The sequence below is a fragment of the Solanum pennellii genome, chromosome 11, assembly GCF_001406875.1.
Source record: "Solanum pennellii chromosome 11, SPENNV200".
Taxonomy (NCBI): Eukaryota; Viridiplantae; Streptophyta; class Magnoliopsida; order Solanales; family Solanaceae; genus Solanum; species Solanum pennellii.
In genome coordinates, this window is record NC_028647.1 from 45,761,479 (window position 1) to 45,774,621 (window position 13,143).

The window sequence follows — 13,143 nt, forward strand, 5'->3', positions numbered from 1 at the left end:
GAGTGTTTTAAGAAGAAGATAATAATAATTATATATTTTTAAAATGTAGTTCAAAAATTTGATGAAGCTCCTCTTTTTACAGCCAGCAAAGGGCAGTGCACGAAAAACAACTTGTGGTGCCTTATCAAACAGAAGTCACAACCCTTCAGAAAGATCAAAACTCATCGGATAAGTTATAACTCTTCGGAAAAGTCGCAAGCCTTCGAAGAAGTCACAACTCTTCGGAGTTGCAACTTCGAAAAAGCTGCAACCCTTGGAAGAAGTCACAACTCTTCGAAGTTGCAACCCTTCTAAACAGTCACAACTCTTTGAAAAAGTTCAACCCTATAGAAAAGCCACAACCCTTCAAAAAGGTCACAACTCATCAGAAAAGTTATAACTCTTCGAAAATGTCATAAACCGTCAATGTGAAAAATTGTCTGCCTTTAATTTAATATAATATAATACACATAAATAAATATAATACAATATAAGATAGTCAAGATATACTTCATTTGGTGTTTTAAGCTGGGGGTATTATAAGAATTCAACGTTTAAGTTATAAGTTTATTTTTTTTTAAGGTAGTATAGATAAAATAAAAGATAGATATAGATTGGTCTAATTTTGATTTGATATGAATCTTTTTAAAAAAATAAAGAAGACTTTAAATTTAAGGATTATATGTAGGATATTTAGAAATGTCTTTTAACTTTGTGGTCTTAAAGATGCGTCCTCACCCCCAAGAATAAGAACATTATATACTAAACTAAATAAAAATAAAAGTACAATAAATAAACTGAAAACAAAAGAGTACTTATTAAATGTAGTTTGGATTCTTCAAATAAGTTTTTGATCAAATACATTTTATCCATTAGTTTGAGATTTTTCAGAGTCTGAACACGAAGTTGTTGTTTGTGCAATCGAAGATCATTAAACTTTTTGTAAAGTAAGAGTTTCTGCAAAAGTATACTTTATGACTATGAAAATGAGTGCATATTAATTATCACGATACTCTTCTCATTTGAAGTTGAGTTATTTCATTCTCCTTGTCGCATAAATTTTTATTGATCTATCTATTTTATCCAAAAAAATATATATTGTAATTAAAAGTACAACAAATAAATTGAAAAGGAAAGAATACTTATTCAATATCGTTTGAATTCGTCAAACAAGTTTTTGATTAAATAGTTTTTCTCCATTAGTTTAAGACTTTTCAGATTCTGAACACGAAGTTGTAGTTTGTGCATTGAAAATCATTAAACTTCCTGTCAAGTAAGAGTTTTGCAAAATTATATTATATGGCTATGAAAATGAGTGCATATTAATTATCATGATATTGTTCTCGTTTGAAGTGGAGTTATTTCATTTTCTTTGTTGCATCAATGTTTTTTTTATCTATCTAAATTACCCACAAAAAAATATTGTAATTGCATAATCGAACAACTCTCACAATCTTCCTTGTTATAAGTCGAAGAATAGGAAACTAACAAAATTTGTAGTTTAAAAGTTTGAGAAACCCCTCTATTGTTAGAAAACAAAGGTTAGTATGGAAAAATGTTTATTCTGCCTTTTCAGATAAGTCACAAACCTTCAGAAAAATCATGACTTTTCAAAAATGTCATAACTCATCAAAAAAGTCATAACTCTCAAAAAAAAAAGTCACAACCTTTGAGAAAAATCACTACCCATCAATGTGAAAAAGTTTCTGCTTTTAATATAACATAGTGTATATAAATATAATATTTAATATAAAATATATAATAAATTGAGTGTTTTAAGTTGGGTATTATAGTAATTTACTATTCATGTTAGAGAGTTCAGGCTTTTAACGTGGTATATATTATCTTGTATGATGTATGCTCAGTGACTTGTGTAGGGCCTTTCAGATTTTATACGCCACGTTAACTTACACCTAGAATATACTTTGAATTGTGACAGTACTCCTACTTATACCTATGATGTAATTGCAGGTTGTCATACTTGCTAGAAGAGGCCAATGTGAATGATGCTTGAATCGATGAAATGTATTTGGATCTTACTATAGCTTTTGAAGAATGATGTAAACAATCAGGGGTCTTTTGGTACAAAAACTAACAACGCAGGGATTAGTAACACAGATATTAGTAGTGTAAGGATTAGTAGTGCGGAGTTTATTTTTATGAAGTGTTTGGTTCATTGTTTTTCACCTCATCTTGTGTTTGGATTAAAACTCTATAAAGAAAAAAACTTCTTTCCAATTATATCCTTGAATTATTATGTAATTTGGTCAAAATAAATAATTACCGGACAATATTATTTTTATGGTCTTTCTAACAAACTATGAGAAGAACGATTTTATTATCATGTTTGATATTTTTTCACATAAATTATTTGAGGATAAATAATTGTCGTCTTAACAAATAAACAACTCACATTTCAAATTTGTACTGAATTTATTTACAAACAACTCTCTCTAAATAATTTGTAAGCTAATTTATTTAAATAAATTTACTTATACAATATAAATCATAAAATCAAGAAAATAAACAAAATAATTAAAATGATTTGATTAATATTTTTATCTTTACATAGACTTATCCATGATATTATATACCTATATATTACTAGTACCTATAGAGCTGTCAATATGGGCTAGGCCCGTTGGACCGGCTTGACCTAACTCGGGATTTCATAGGGGTGGACTAAGATTTTTGAAGCACATTTAAGAAAGGGCTTTTTAGCCCGGCCTGAGTAAGTCTATTGATTTGAGGGGCTTAAGAAATATCGGTAGGGCCGGCCCATAGGCCAATCAAATTAATTAAAAAAATATAATATAATATTAAAATTTAAAATTAAAGAGAGTCCAAACTCAAAACAATTAGGTTAATATTTCTATTTAAATATTTATACTTTTAATTTTAAAAGAACTTAATAAATATTATAGAAATAATTTTATTTGTGGATTTGATTTACAAGTAGTAACATTAACATCATGTAATATTGTTTTGTCGATATTTATGATAATATTTTTAAATTATAATTTAATTTAATAATTATAAAAAATATGTAATTTTTAAAAAAGTGGACTGATCCGACAAGTTTATAGCCACATAATTATAAATTGGGCTGACCGTTTTTTGACCCACACAAAAAATGAGCTAATCCGTCTTGTAAATGTAAAAACTTGTATGAGTATTAACAGCTCTAAATACCTAGATAGAGTCAAATTCCTACCAAACATACAATTAAACAATACCAAATATCATAATTATACCAAAAAAAATTACTGTTTTAAGGATTTCTATATGGTATGATAATTGATATAGGTGATTGAGCGAAGCACCCGTTTTCTGTTTTGGATTTTGAGAATGAGCACTAGTGCTTTGGTTGCGGAGAAAGTGTGGAATGATATTGAATCAACTCATTCAGGTCTTATTCTTCTTCAACTGTAACTCTATTTTAGGTTTATATATGACTGACTCTTAACTTCATTTTGTTAATTTGTTTCAGTCAGCGATGAACAACTCTCAACGTCAGTTCTCTTTTCTTTCCATTTTCCATTTTCCAATTTCTGCTCTTGCTTTTACTGTAATTCATTTTTCTCTTCTCTAGATTGCATTTCTTGTTTGGCAAAAATTTGGAGCGAGCAATGACAATAGTTGATCAAAGAGGTGTAAAAAGGATGTTAGGTCACCCCAGTGGCCGTTCCATCTTTCAGGTACACCCATTGGGTTGGGTTTTTTATGGTGATGTGTGGTGATTAATCTCTATTCATTTTTATGGTTGTGCAGGTTGTAAGTGAGTCAAAGAGGAAGGAGGAATATTTATGCTTTCCACAACATTATTGTGCTTGTTATTCCTTCTTCTATGACATTGTAAACAGAGGGGAACAACTTTGTGTGTGTGAGATTTACCCTTCCTTCCCACTCGTTTTATCCAATATCAATAAATTAATTGTAACATTCTCTTCTATCTGTTGTTTTCCCCCCCAGTGTAAGCATCAATTAGCTGCTAGACTTGCTTCTTCCTTGGGAACATGTATTGATGTTAAAATGTCTGACCACGACCTTGCTCTCATGCTCTCACACCTTTGAATCTCCAGGTAATACTCGAAATCCGTTTACAATTTTATGTCACGAGGTCAAGGACATACGCTTTGATCTAACTTGTTATTTCGAGATTATGCAAATCGATATGTTGTTAAATAAGATTAGAGAGAACAGTTGTACAATGAATGGAATAGTGAAATCCAAGTAGTGCTGCTTCAGCTTCGATTCCGGTTATAACTTAAGCAGTTAGTTCTGGAAAGAAAGGTGTTAGTATAAGCATTTTCGAGTGTATATCCATGGTCAATAATGTAAAAGTGCTCCAGTTGGAGATACTGTTGCAACCCACTGATCATCCTTTTAACGCGTCTTTGGGCCATGAGTCGTTTCTTTCCTAGTCAATGCTTTGCCTTTTATCTGCTAGAAACCTCCGGCTGATCTGGTACCATGATGGAAGTAATCAATCTGGATACACAATGATCCCAAGTACTTCTAGGGTAAACTTTTGAAGGAAGCTTTTCTTGATGACCTCTTTCTTTGGTTTTATTCCAATGCCAGGGGTGCCCCATCCTAAGAGTCCAGGTGTACATGAGAATATTCTCCAATACAATCTTGTAGTTTTTGATTTGTGCAACACTTTTAAATTTAAGGTGGCTTGTTTTGCCATCCCTAGTATTTTACCTTCTTATTTGCAATTCAAGTTTTATATATATTAAAAGAAAAAACTTTGCCACCAAATTACTATTCCATCTTAACTGGCATTCTCCTAACTGAAATGATCATTCTAGAACAAATAGGTTTTCTATCGTCCATATGTATTGAAATGATGAATTCTTAATCAAAGGCCAAACTATGTGGATGTTCAGCTGTATGAAGGTGTTGCAGTCCTTTTTAAGCTTTTGGCTTGTATAAATTCTCTGATGACTATAATTTTATGCTCATGTTCCCTTAATTTAAACCACAGTTGTTGGCATATTAGTTTGGTGCTAAAATTATTGCAGATGGATGTCGGTGTTTTTTCTTTTGGGCTATTTTTTTGCAATAACACATTTTTATGAGGTTGCTTTTCGTTTTTAGAGAAAGATCAGATTGCAAAGTTTGTTAATGATGATCTCTTCTTTCTTTTCCGATTTGTGCAACTTGCGTGCACCTTGACTAGTACCTACAACCTCCAAACTGCATATGTACTGGGTCCTCTAAAGCTTAGTCAAATGGGAAGAAATCACGTAGTGTGCTTCAGCTTCGATTCTGGTTATAACTTAAGCTGTTAGTTCTGGAAATAAAGGTGTTAAGCATTTTCGAGTGTATATCCATGGTCAATAATGTAAAAGTGATCCATTTGGAGATACTGTTGCCGGCTGTAAACCCACTGAACATCCTTTTACCGCGTCTTTGGGCCACAAGTCCTTTCCTCTTCCATGCTTCGCCTTTTATCTGCTAGAAACCCTCCGGCTGATCCGGTACCATGATGAAGTAATCAGCCCGGATAGGCTATGATTCCGGGTACTTCTTGGGTAACTTCTCAAAGAATTTTCTTGATGACCTCTTTCTTTGATTTTATTCGAATGCCACGAGTACATGGGAATTTTCCCTACAATCTTATAGTTTGTGGTTTCTGCAACACTCTTAAATTTGAGGTGGCTTGTTTTGCCATCCCAAGTATTTTACCTTTTTATTTGTAATTCAAGTTTTATAAAAGGGAAATGGCTCAAGTATGCCATCGAACTTTCAGAAAAAGCTCATTTATGCCATAAGTTAAAAGTTTGGCTCATCTATGCCATTACCGTTCAAGAAAAGGCTCATTCATGCCGTTATTTTTTAACAATGCAAAACCATTTTTGACACGTGGCCAATTGTAATTTGGCAACGTTATCAATTTTTTTAATTAAAAAAATCATAATTCTGAAAAAGAGTTGAATTAAATTTCTTTTTGATTTTTTAATTAAATAAATTGATGACGTGGCCAAATTATAATTGGCCATGTCATCAATTTTTTTAATAAAAAAATCAAAGTTCTGAATAAAAATCAAATTAATCTTTTTTTTGATTTTTTTATATCAAAAAAATTGGTGACGTGACCGAATTATAATTGGCCAAATGAGCCTTTTCTTTAACGGTAATGACATAAATGAGCCAAACTTTTAACTGATGGCATAAATGAGTCTTTTCTGAAAGTTCAATGGCATATTTGAGCCTTTTCCATTTATAAAATAAACCCATTGCCATCAAATTACTATTCCATCTTAACTGGCATTTTCCTAACTGAAATGACCATTCTAGAACAAATAGGTTTTCTATGGTCCATGTGAAATGATCAATTGTTAAACAAAGGCCAAATCATGTGGATGTTCAGCTGTATGAAGGTGTTACGGACTTACTGTCTTTTTAAATTTTTGGCTTGTATAACTTCTGTAATATTTTTAATTTTATGTTCATGTTCCCTTAATTTTAAGTTTGCATATTAGTTTTGATGCTAAAACCATTGCAGATGGATGTCCCTGTTTTTTTTTTCCTTGGGCTATTTTTCGGAATAATACGTTCTTATGAGGTTGCTATTTGTTTTTAGAGAAAGATCAGATTGCAAAGTTTGTTAATGATAATCTCTTCTTTTTTTCTTATTTGTGCCAGCTTGCATGCGCCTTGACTAGTCCACCGGATACCTACAAACTGGGTAACTCTGCCCTCTCATGCTTAGTCAAATGGGAAGAATCACGTCTTTTTGTATCTGTTTGGGTTTCAGATTTGAATCCTGGTCTCTAATTCATTGACCCCTAGGCCAGATTCTCGGTTACAAGTGTACAAATGATAACCATGATCAGTGAGTGACCTACTTTGTGGGATTTCACTGTGTATGTTGTTGGTGTTGATCAATGACCTACTTATGCCTCTTAATTACTTCCTACCATTTCAGATGTAGAGATTTAAATTGAAGTTTCGTTTTTGGCCTCAGAATGAAGCAACTGTCAAATACCTTACACATTCTTGTTTGTTGGAAAATATTAGTCCTGGACGGAAATTGAGTCCATCACTTCACCTCTTGACTGCTTAAGATGATACTGTTATTCATTCTCTCTCTTAAGATGACATAGCCTTAGAGAAGAAGCCAATGAACCAGAAACGGAGTTGAAGTAGGATTAAGCAAAATCTGTTTACTGCATGGCCAGTTCTACGCAGAGACAGGTAGTGATTATTTGAAGAGAGGATATAAATTTAAGCAGATAGCTAATAAGGAAGTGAAAGATCTATTTGGTGAATCAAGTAATCTATTCAGACATTATCACCAAAAAGAAAAAAGATCAATTAAGATATACTAATTATTTTTTATGACGGCAGCAGACCCTACTGCAAATATTTGAATATTGCCTAGCAGTCATGATTCCTCTGGCATTATGACCTTAAACACAACAACATTTTGTCCATAGATCAATTATTTCGTGGATTGGATTTCGCTTGTATAGTTAACAGATGTCATAATGTGGAGTTGAAACCATCAGCTTTATTGCAGGTTGAAGAAACATCTTGTTCTAAAAGAAAAGCAACCATCATATGCTTTTATAGTTCTCAACGATGAAGATTTGGGCTTGGGAATTACTGCTTTGTTTTAAGAGGACTAACATATAAATATGTCAATATTCCAGAAAATTATTCTTGTTATACATAGATATTATCAGATGAGGAATCACTTTGTATTGCTTTCAAAGAAAAGTAGCGGATGCAATTCGTAAGTTTCAGCGATTACATTGTTTAAATGCACAGTAGGTCAATAGGAAGTAAACATGTTGATACCAAAACTTGTTTGAATTTCTACATGTAGCAAAACAAAACATTGAGGGAGGAGGATGCATGGCAAAAAATAATGCAGCTCAGCCCTGAATCAGTATTGTAACTTCACTTTCCTGAGAATGCAAAAATAAGCTCTCTTTGCTACTACTATATCATTAGAGATACAAATCAATTTCTGCAGACATAATGATGGTTCAAATAGAATGGCACTTTGAACATAAGAACAATCATATCAAGATCAAGTAGTGTTACTCAAATAATAGTCATATTGGAACTGAGATGGGTGCTCTTGTAAGTGAAGTGAACCTGATACAAATTTAGCTTGATTCTAAAGAGTATCTATCCTTTTGTTTATACTCAGATAATAACATGCTTCCATAAGGACTCCAGCATTTATTAATCAAAAACTCAAAGCACCCAGAGCATACATTTACTAGGTTCAAAGTGATCAACTATAAAAGGGAGCATGATGTAAACATCATGTCTATTATAAGTTGACATCAGATGCATTTCAGAAATTATTCTAGTACCCTGGCTCCTTTCCTAAATAATGGTTTCATCTCACCAATATCAATCACACTACATAATAAGACATCTGTGAAGTGCCAAAGACCTAAAGAACACTACCAAAATTGACCCAACCCGCACAATTACCACCCCTATAACTAACTTATGTTGCTTCACCGCATAGAATTTTCTAACTAGTCAAATAATAGTTCAGTCGATAAGTAAATCAGTACCTTCCTAATTATATCCCCCACAAAAATAATGCTACCCAAAGGATGAGAAGACAGAATTGACTTTGCTACAACTAAATGCCAAACAACATTATCATCAAGTACTATGATTTCTGTTTATTTTCTTTAGGGGGGTTGGGGGAAGGTGATAGTAAACCATGTTACATTATATTATGTACACAATGAAAAGCGCATTTGAGAAATCATTTTGAAAAATAAGACAAAAAGCTACTAAACTTCTACATCATCGCCAGATTCCCAGTCTTTGTGATCCTCATCGTCACTTTCCCTATGAGAATCACTCCGATGATCTCGTTTTCTTTTTTTACGCTTGCCCTCTGAATCAGCTTCCAAACTCCGTCTGTGTTGGTCCATCTATTACATCAAAGCTCAATACATAAGAAAGATTCAAAGTTGCAAAAACGAACAATGTGTCTAATCTTCAGATATTTTCAATGATGATATCAGACCTGTTTCACTTTCTTATAATCACTGCCACGTCTGTAAGAACTTCTTGAATGATCTTTCTCGCTGTCATCGTCATCAGAGGAATATCTATGCCGCTTGCGATGTTTCCTATCTCTGTCACTTCCTGATCTTTTGATCTCCTTGTCACTGTCTTTCTTATCTCTTTCACTTCCTGGCCTTTTGATCTCCTTGTCACTGTCTCTCTTATCTCTTTCACTTCCTGGCCTTTTGATCTCTTTGTCACTGTCTGACCTTTTGATCTCCTTGTCACTGTCTGACCTTTTGATCTTCTTATCTCTGTCACTTCCTGACCTTTTGATCTCCTTGTCACTGTCTCTCTTATCTCTGTCACTTCCTGACCTTTTGATTTCCTTGTCACTGTCTGAACTATCTCTCTTGCTTCTTTCTCTCTCTTTCCTGCTCTTATCCCCTCTGTGTTTATCCCTTCTATGTTTTTCCTTCTTCTTTTCTCTATCTTTCCTTTCCTTCTCTTTTCTTGCCTGCAGATTAAAACTTGACATGTCAGAGCCAGTGAACTTCAACTGAATACAGAGTTTTTTAGCTATCCGTGATGAACAGTGGCTTTCTATTGGGAATGATGGGAATATGGAACCTTCACTAGATTCAAGAAAGGATCGTGTGAAAGATAGTGCCAAACTCAAAGGTCTTTACCATCACATTAATGTAATTCGGATACTAAAAAATTTATTCATTGTTGATACCTCGGATTTACCATTATTGCCTCACACCATCAGCTATATCAATCTTCCATTTAGTAACTACAGCAAGCCCAAAATCTTACGAAACATTATTGCCTCACACCAGCAGCTGTATTAATTATCATTTTAATAACTATAGCAAGCCCAAACATCTTTGAAAATATTGAACTTGTAAATCAATTGTCTCACACTCAATACAACAAAGAAACTTGAAAATTTCATATAGGTTGTGAAGAGAGAGAGAGAACTCTTGGTGCGTGTTTGGAGGGCCAACTTGTAATTGGATTTGGTTGTAATTACATGGTTTGGCATGTTTGTTCAGCAGGGAATTCACATGAAGTAGCTAGAATATCAACCACAATCACAACCGCACCACAACTCCAATCACAAACCATATCAACCACAATCACACCCACACCACATCTACTACACCCACCCGAAATTAGCAGGAGAAATTAGGGTTTATAGTAATTCAAGTACCTTATCCTCTTGACGCTTCCGGTCCTTCTCTTTTGCCTTTTCTTTTAGCTCATTAACAAATTTGTCAAATATTTCTAGCAGCAAGCTCTCGTCACCCGTTATCCTGTAAATAATAACAGCAAAGGAATCCACATTCAATGTTACTACATAATGAGAATTGTGAGATTATGAATAAAAAAGTATATAGCAAGAGCATTTCATTAGAAGCTTGAAACAATCACAAGTATCAGAAATAAAAAATAAAAAAACTAGCAACTGCTAGAGCTTTGAACACTCAAGTGTTGGAACATCTAATAATTGATATCAACCCATTTCTTGAGTGATAGAGTAGCATTAAAAGTGACTTAGTGAAATGGTAATTCATGTTTTACTATAATAGACATGACCTACTTAAACGATGAGGAATATAAAGCACCAAATTATTCATCACGTCTATTATGCTAAGGTACTTTCTAGATTGTGTGAATTACTCAGTTTAGAATATTGAAGGAGATATTAGTCCTTGAATATAATATCAATTATCAATCTCCAAAGATGTGACTTTTGCAGCCATGATTACTAATTCTAGATCAATAAAAGCGAAAGTAGGTCCTTGCCTATCTCCAAAGAGGGACTTGCAGTCCTCCCATTTCGACGATGCAGTAATTTCCTGCAACCACAACAAAAAATAGATTATGATTTAAAGGCAAACATCATGGGATCCCATCCATTGCAATGTGAGATTGTTAACTGTTTAATATACCTTTGATGCATGAAGAAGTTCATAGAACTCATCTGCTAGACGTTTACGCTTTTTAGCTTCTTTTTCTTCTCTCTCCCTGGCCCTTTCCAGTAACTCTTCAAAGACAAGCTACAAAAATGAAATATGCACATTCAGTACTCAATGACCCAGAAAGCTCAAAAGTGTAAAATATAAAGTTAATAAGGAAGCATGGTAGAAGATTCAGTATAATCCATGTTTAGAAAAGCATGGTAGACAATTCAGCATAATACATGTATATACTCTTATTCCTCCGTTTGGAAGGCAAGGGAGATATAATGTAAAGTACTATTACCATATTTTTGGAGAAACTCCTCACGTAATATGAAATGCCTTACAAAAGTTTTGAGATAATGAAAGTATAGTAAAAAAACCCAACCTACTGTTGAAGCACAAATTCTTCAACATACCCCTTGCAATTGACATTTCCCACGTAACATAGACTATACATCATGAACATACATGGCCTCCAAAAGCAATGATATTTGAAGAATGAGAGAATATCCTCATTACAAAATTAGAAAATGATTTTGACATCATCCAGTTATGCTGTTTAACCACTTTTGTAGGGTAAAAGCCAAACGATATTCACATTTCCCACGTACATAAATTACACACCATGAACATAAATAACCTCCAAAACCCAAATGATATTTGAAGAATGAGAGAATATCTTCATCACAAAAATAGAATATGATTAACCATAAAAACAGAAAACTACCAAGCAAATTGCTTTGTATTAAGCAACTTAAGATATGTGCTGTAGGTGTAAAAACTAACTAGGGGAAATAGTACAAAAACTGAAGAACTGGAAGCAAAAGCTAAATCAATGTGGTCCTCCTTGTCTTTTTGTCTGAAGGTTTCAGGTTTACTTGCTAACTGACATGCAAGTCTTCTATAAACTCCATTACAAGCAGATCCAAAATTTTATATGGTATGGGTTATGTGGTTTATACTAAAGGAAAATGCCACTAACCACAGATGACTACCTAGGAGTTCCCAATTTAGCTTTCACAAACTAACCAACTTCCAATGAAATATGATGTGGAAGTTTTACTTATGCTAGCACTCAGTCCGCTCAACTTACAAGCACCTATCCCCACGACAAAAAAAAAGAGGACAAGTATATAGAAATCCATTTAGTGAATGGTGTTCTTTAATTTCACATAACATTCAATTCTAACAACGGTCGATGTGAAACAGTATACAGTGCTTAGCCATAATTAGACCTTTAAGTTTGTATCTGATATTGGTGGAGAGCTAATATACTTTGCTATTGCATCCTTAAAATCGTCAAGCGTCCAGGTTGATGTCAGTCCAATCTGAAAACAGAGACCGCTCAGCAAAAACATTAGATACTAGCCGAAGCACAACAGAGGTTAAAAATGAAGAGTGATGATTACCTCGGTCATCCTAACTGCATCTCTAATTCGTGACTTGTCATCAAGATACTGAAGCAACATACAAGTAACACAAATTCAGAATGATGTATCAGTAACAAAAGTATGATACAAAAATGAACACCAACATTTCTCCATTTGTTCAAAGTGAGTCATCTACAATATCCCAAATGCAATTGACAGATAAACATGATTGCATCGATCAGTTAAACTGAAGGAAAATCAAGCACCACTCTTTGGATATTAGTAAAAAAAATTTGGAGGCTCTCTCTGTTAACAAGAGTCATTTATGCCCACAAACTTAAAAGAATCAAGCACCACTTGTTGGATAATAGTAAAAAAAATTGAAGACTCTGTTAACAAGTCATTTATGCACACAAATTTCAAAAAATAGATGGTGGCCTTTTTATCTTAAAAGGGGAAAAAAAGGATGCATCCCACCACAAGAGCGCAACTCAAGAAAACATTACCAAATTCAATCACTGAGAGAGAGTATGAACAGGATCATTACTATGCTAGGATACTAGCATAAACTACCTCTTTCATCAAGCAAAGAGATAAATGCTAATAACATTTGAACGTTCAACTTCAATTCTTTTTGGGAGGGGCAGAGGATGAAACGATATATCGTTTAGCCAGTCGCAAGTGTCGATTACAGCCAAAAAAGTCATAATGAGGGAGATGCAACTTTATACTTTACTTTAGAGAAGCAGAGATGCTTTTGGGCACTTTTTCCGAGGCTGGGTTTTATAAGCCTTACTTGCATTCCATTTCAAATACCTGGGGGGGGG

The 13,143-nt window shown here is 33.6% G+C and overlaps 2 protein-coding genes across 10 annotated transcripts in view; one reads left to right on the forward strand and one right to left on the reverse strand.

Annotated features, from left to right (window-relative positions):
* The first annotated feature begins 3,200 nt into the window (after positions 1–3,200).
* Positions 3,201–7,038, forward strand: LOC107003426 (zinc finger SWIM domain-containing protein 7). The gene is made up of 6 exons (XM_015201751.2): positions 3,201–3,388; positions 3,470–3,491; positions 3,572–3,677; positions 3,751–3,858; positions 3,952–4,061; positions 6,634–7,038. Exons 1-5 carry the CDS (start codon positions 3,328–3,330, stop codon positions 4,051–4,053), a joined length of 399 nt encoding a protein of 132 aa, XP_015057237.1. The 5' UTR covers positions 3,201–3,327; the 3' UTR covers positions 4,054–4,061; positions 6,634–7,038.
* A 1,533-nt stretch (positions 7,039–8,571) lies between these two features.
* The window catches only part of LOC107005049 (pre-mRNA-processing protein 40A-like), a 21,301-nt gene continuing 16,729 nt past the window's right edge, over positions 8,572–13,143 (reverse strand). For 6 of the 9 annotated variants that reach the window (XM_015203518.2, XM_015203519.2, XM_015203517.2 and 3 more), the window contains 7 exons: positions 12,356–12,403; positions 12,182–12,274; positions 10,935–11,042; positions 10,789–10,841; positions 10,193–10,295; positions 8,996–9,493; positions 8,572–8,900 (listed from right to left, as the gene is read on the reverse strand). In XM_015203518.2, the coding sequence (XP_015059004.1) occupies positions 8,757–8,900; positions 8,996–9,493; positions 10,193–10,295; positions 10,789–10,841; positions 10,935–11,042; positions 12,182–12,274; positions 12,356–12,403 (1,047 nt within the window). In that variant the 3' untranslated portion in view covers positions 8,572–8,756. Of the gene's footprint in view, positions 8,901–8,995; positions 9,494–9,714; positions 9,822–10,192; positions 10,296–10,788; positions 10,842–10,934; positions 11,043–12,181; positions 12,275–12,355; positions 12,404–13,143 lie in introns of those variants that run through there. The other 3 variants (XM_015203521.2, XR_003575279.1, XM_015203524.2) reach the window with 3 other exon arrangements.

Coding starts and splice junctions, on each gene's coding strand:
- LOC107003426 (XM_015201751.2), top strand. CDS start 3,328: ATGAGCACTAGTGCTTTGGTTGCGGAGAAAGTGTGGAATGATATTGAA. Junction 3,389..3,469: donor TATTGAATCAACTCATTCAG/GTCTTATTCTTC, acceptor AATTTGTTTCAG/TCAGCGATGAACAACTCTCA. Junction 3,492..3,571: donor AGCGATGAACAACTCTCAAC/GTCAGTTCTCTT, acceptor TCTCTTCTCTAG/ATTGCATTTCTTGTTTGGCA.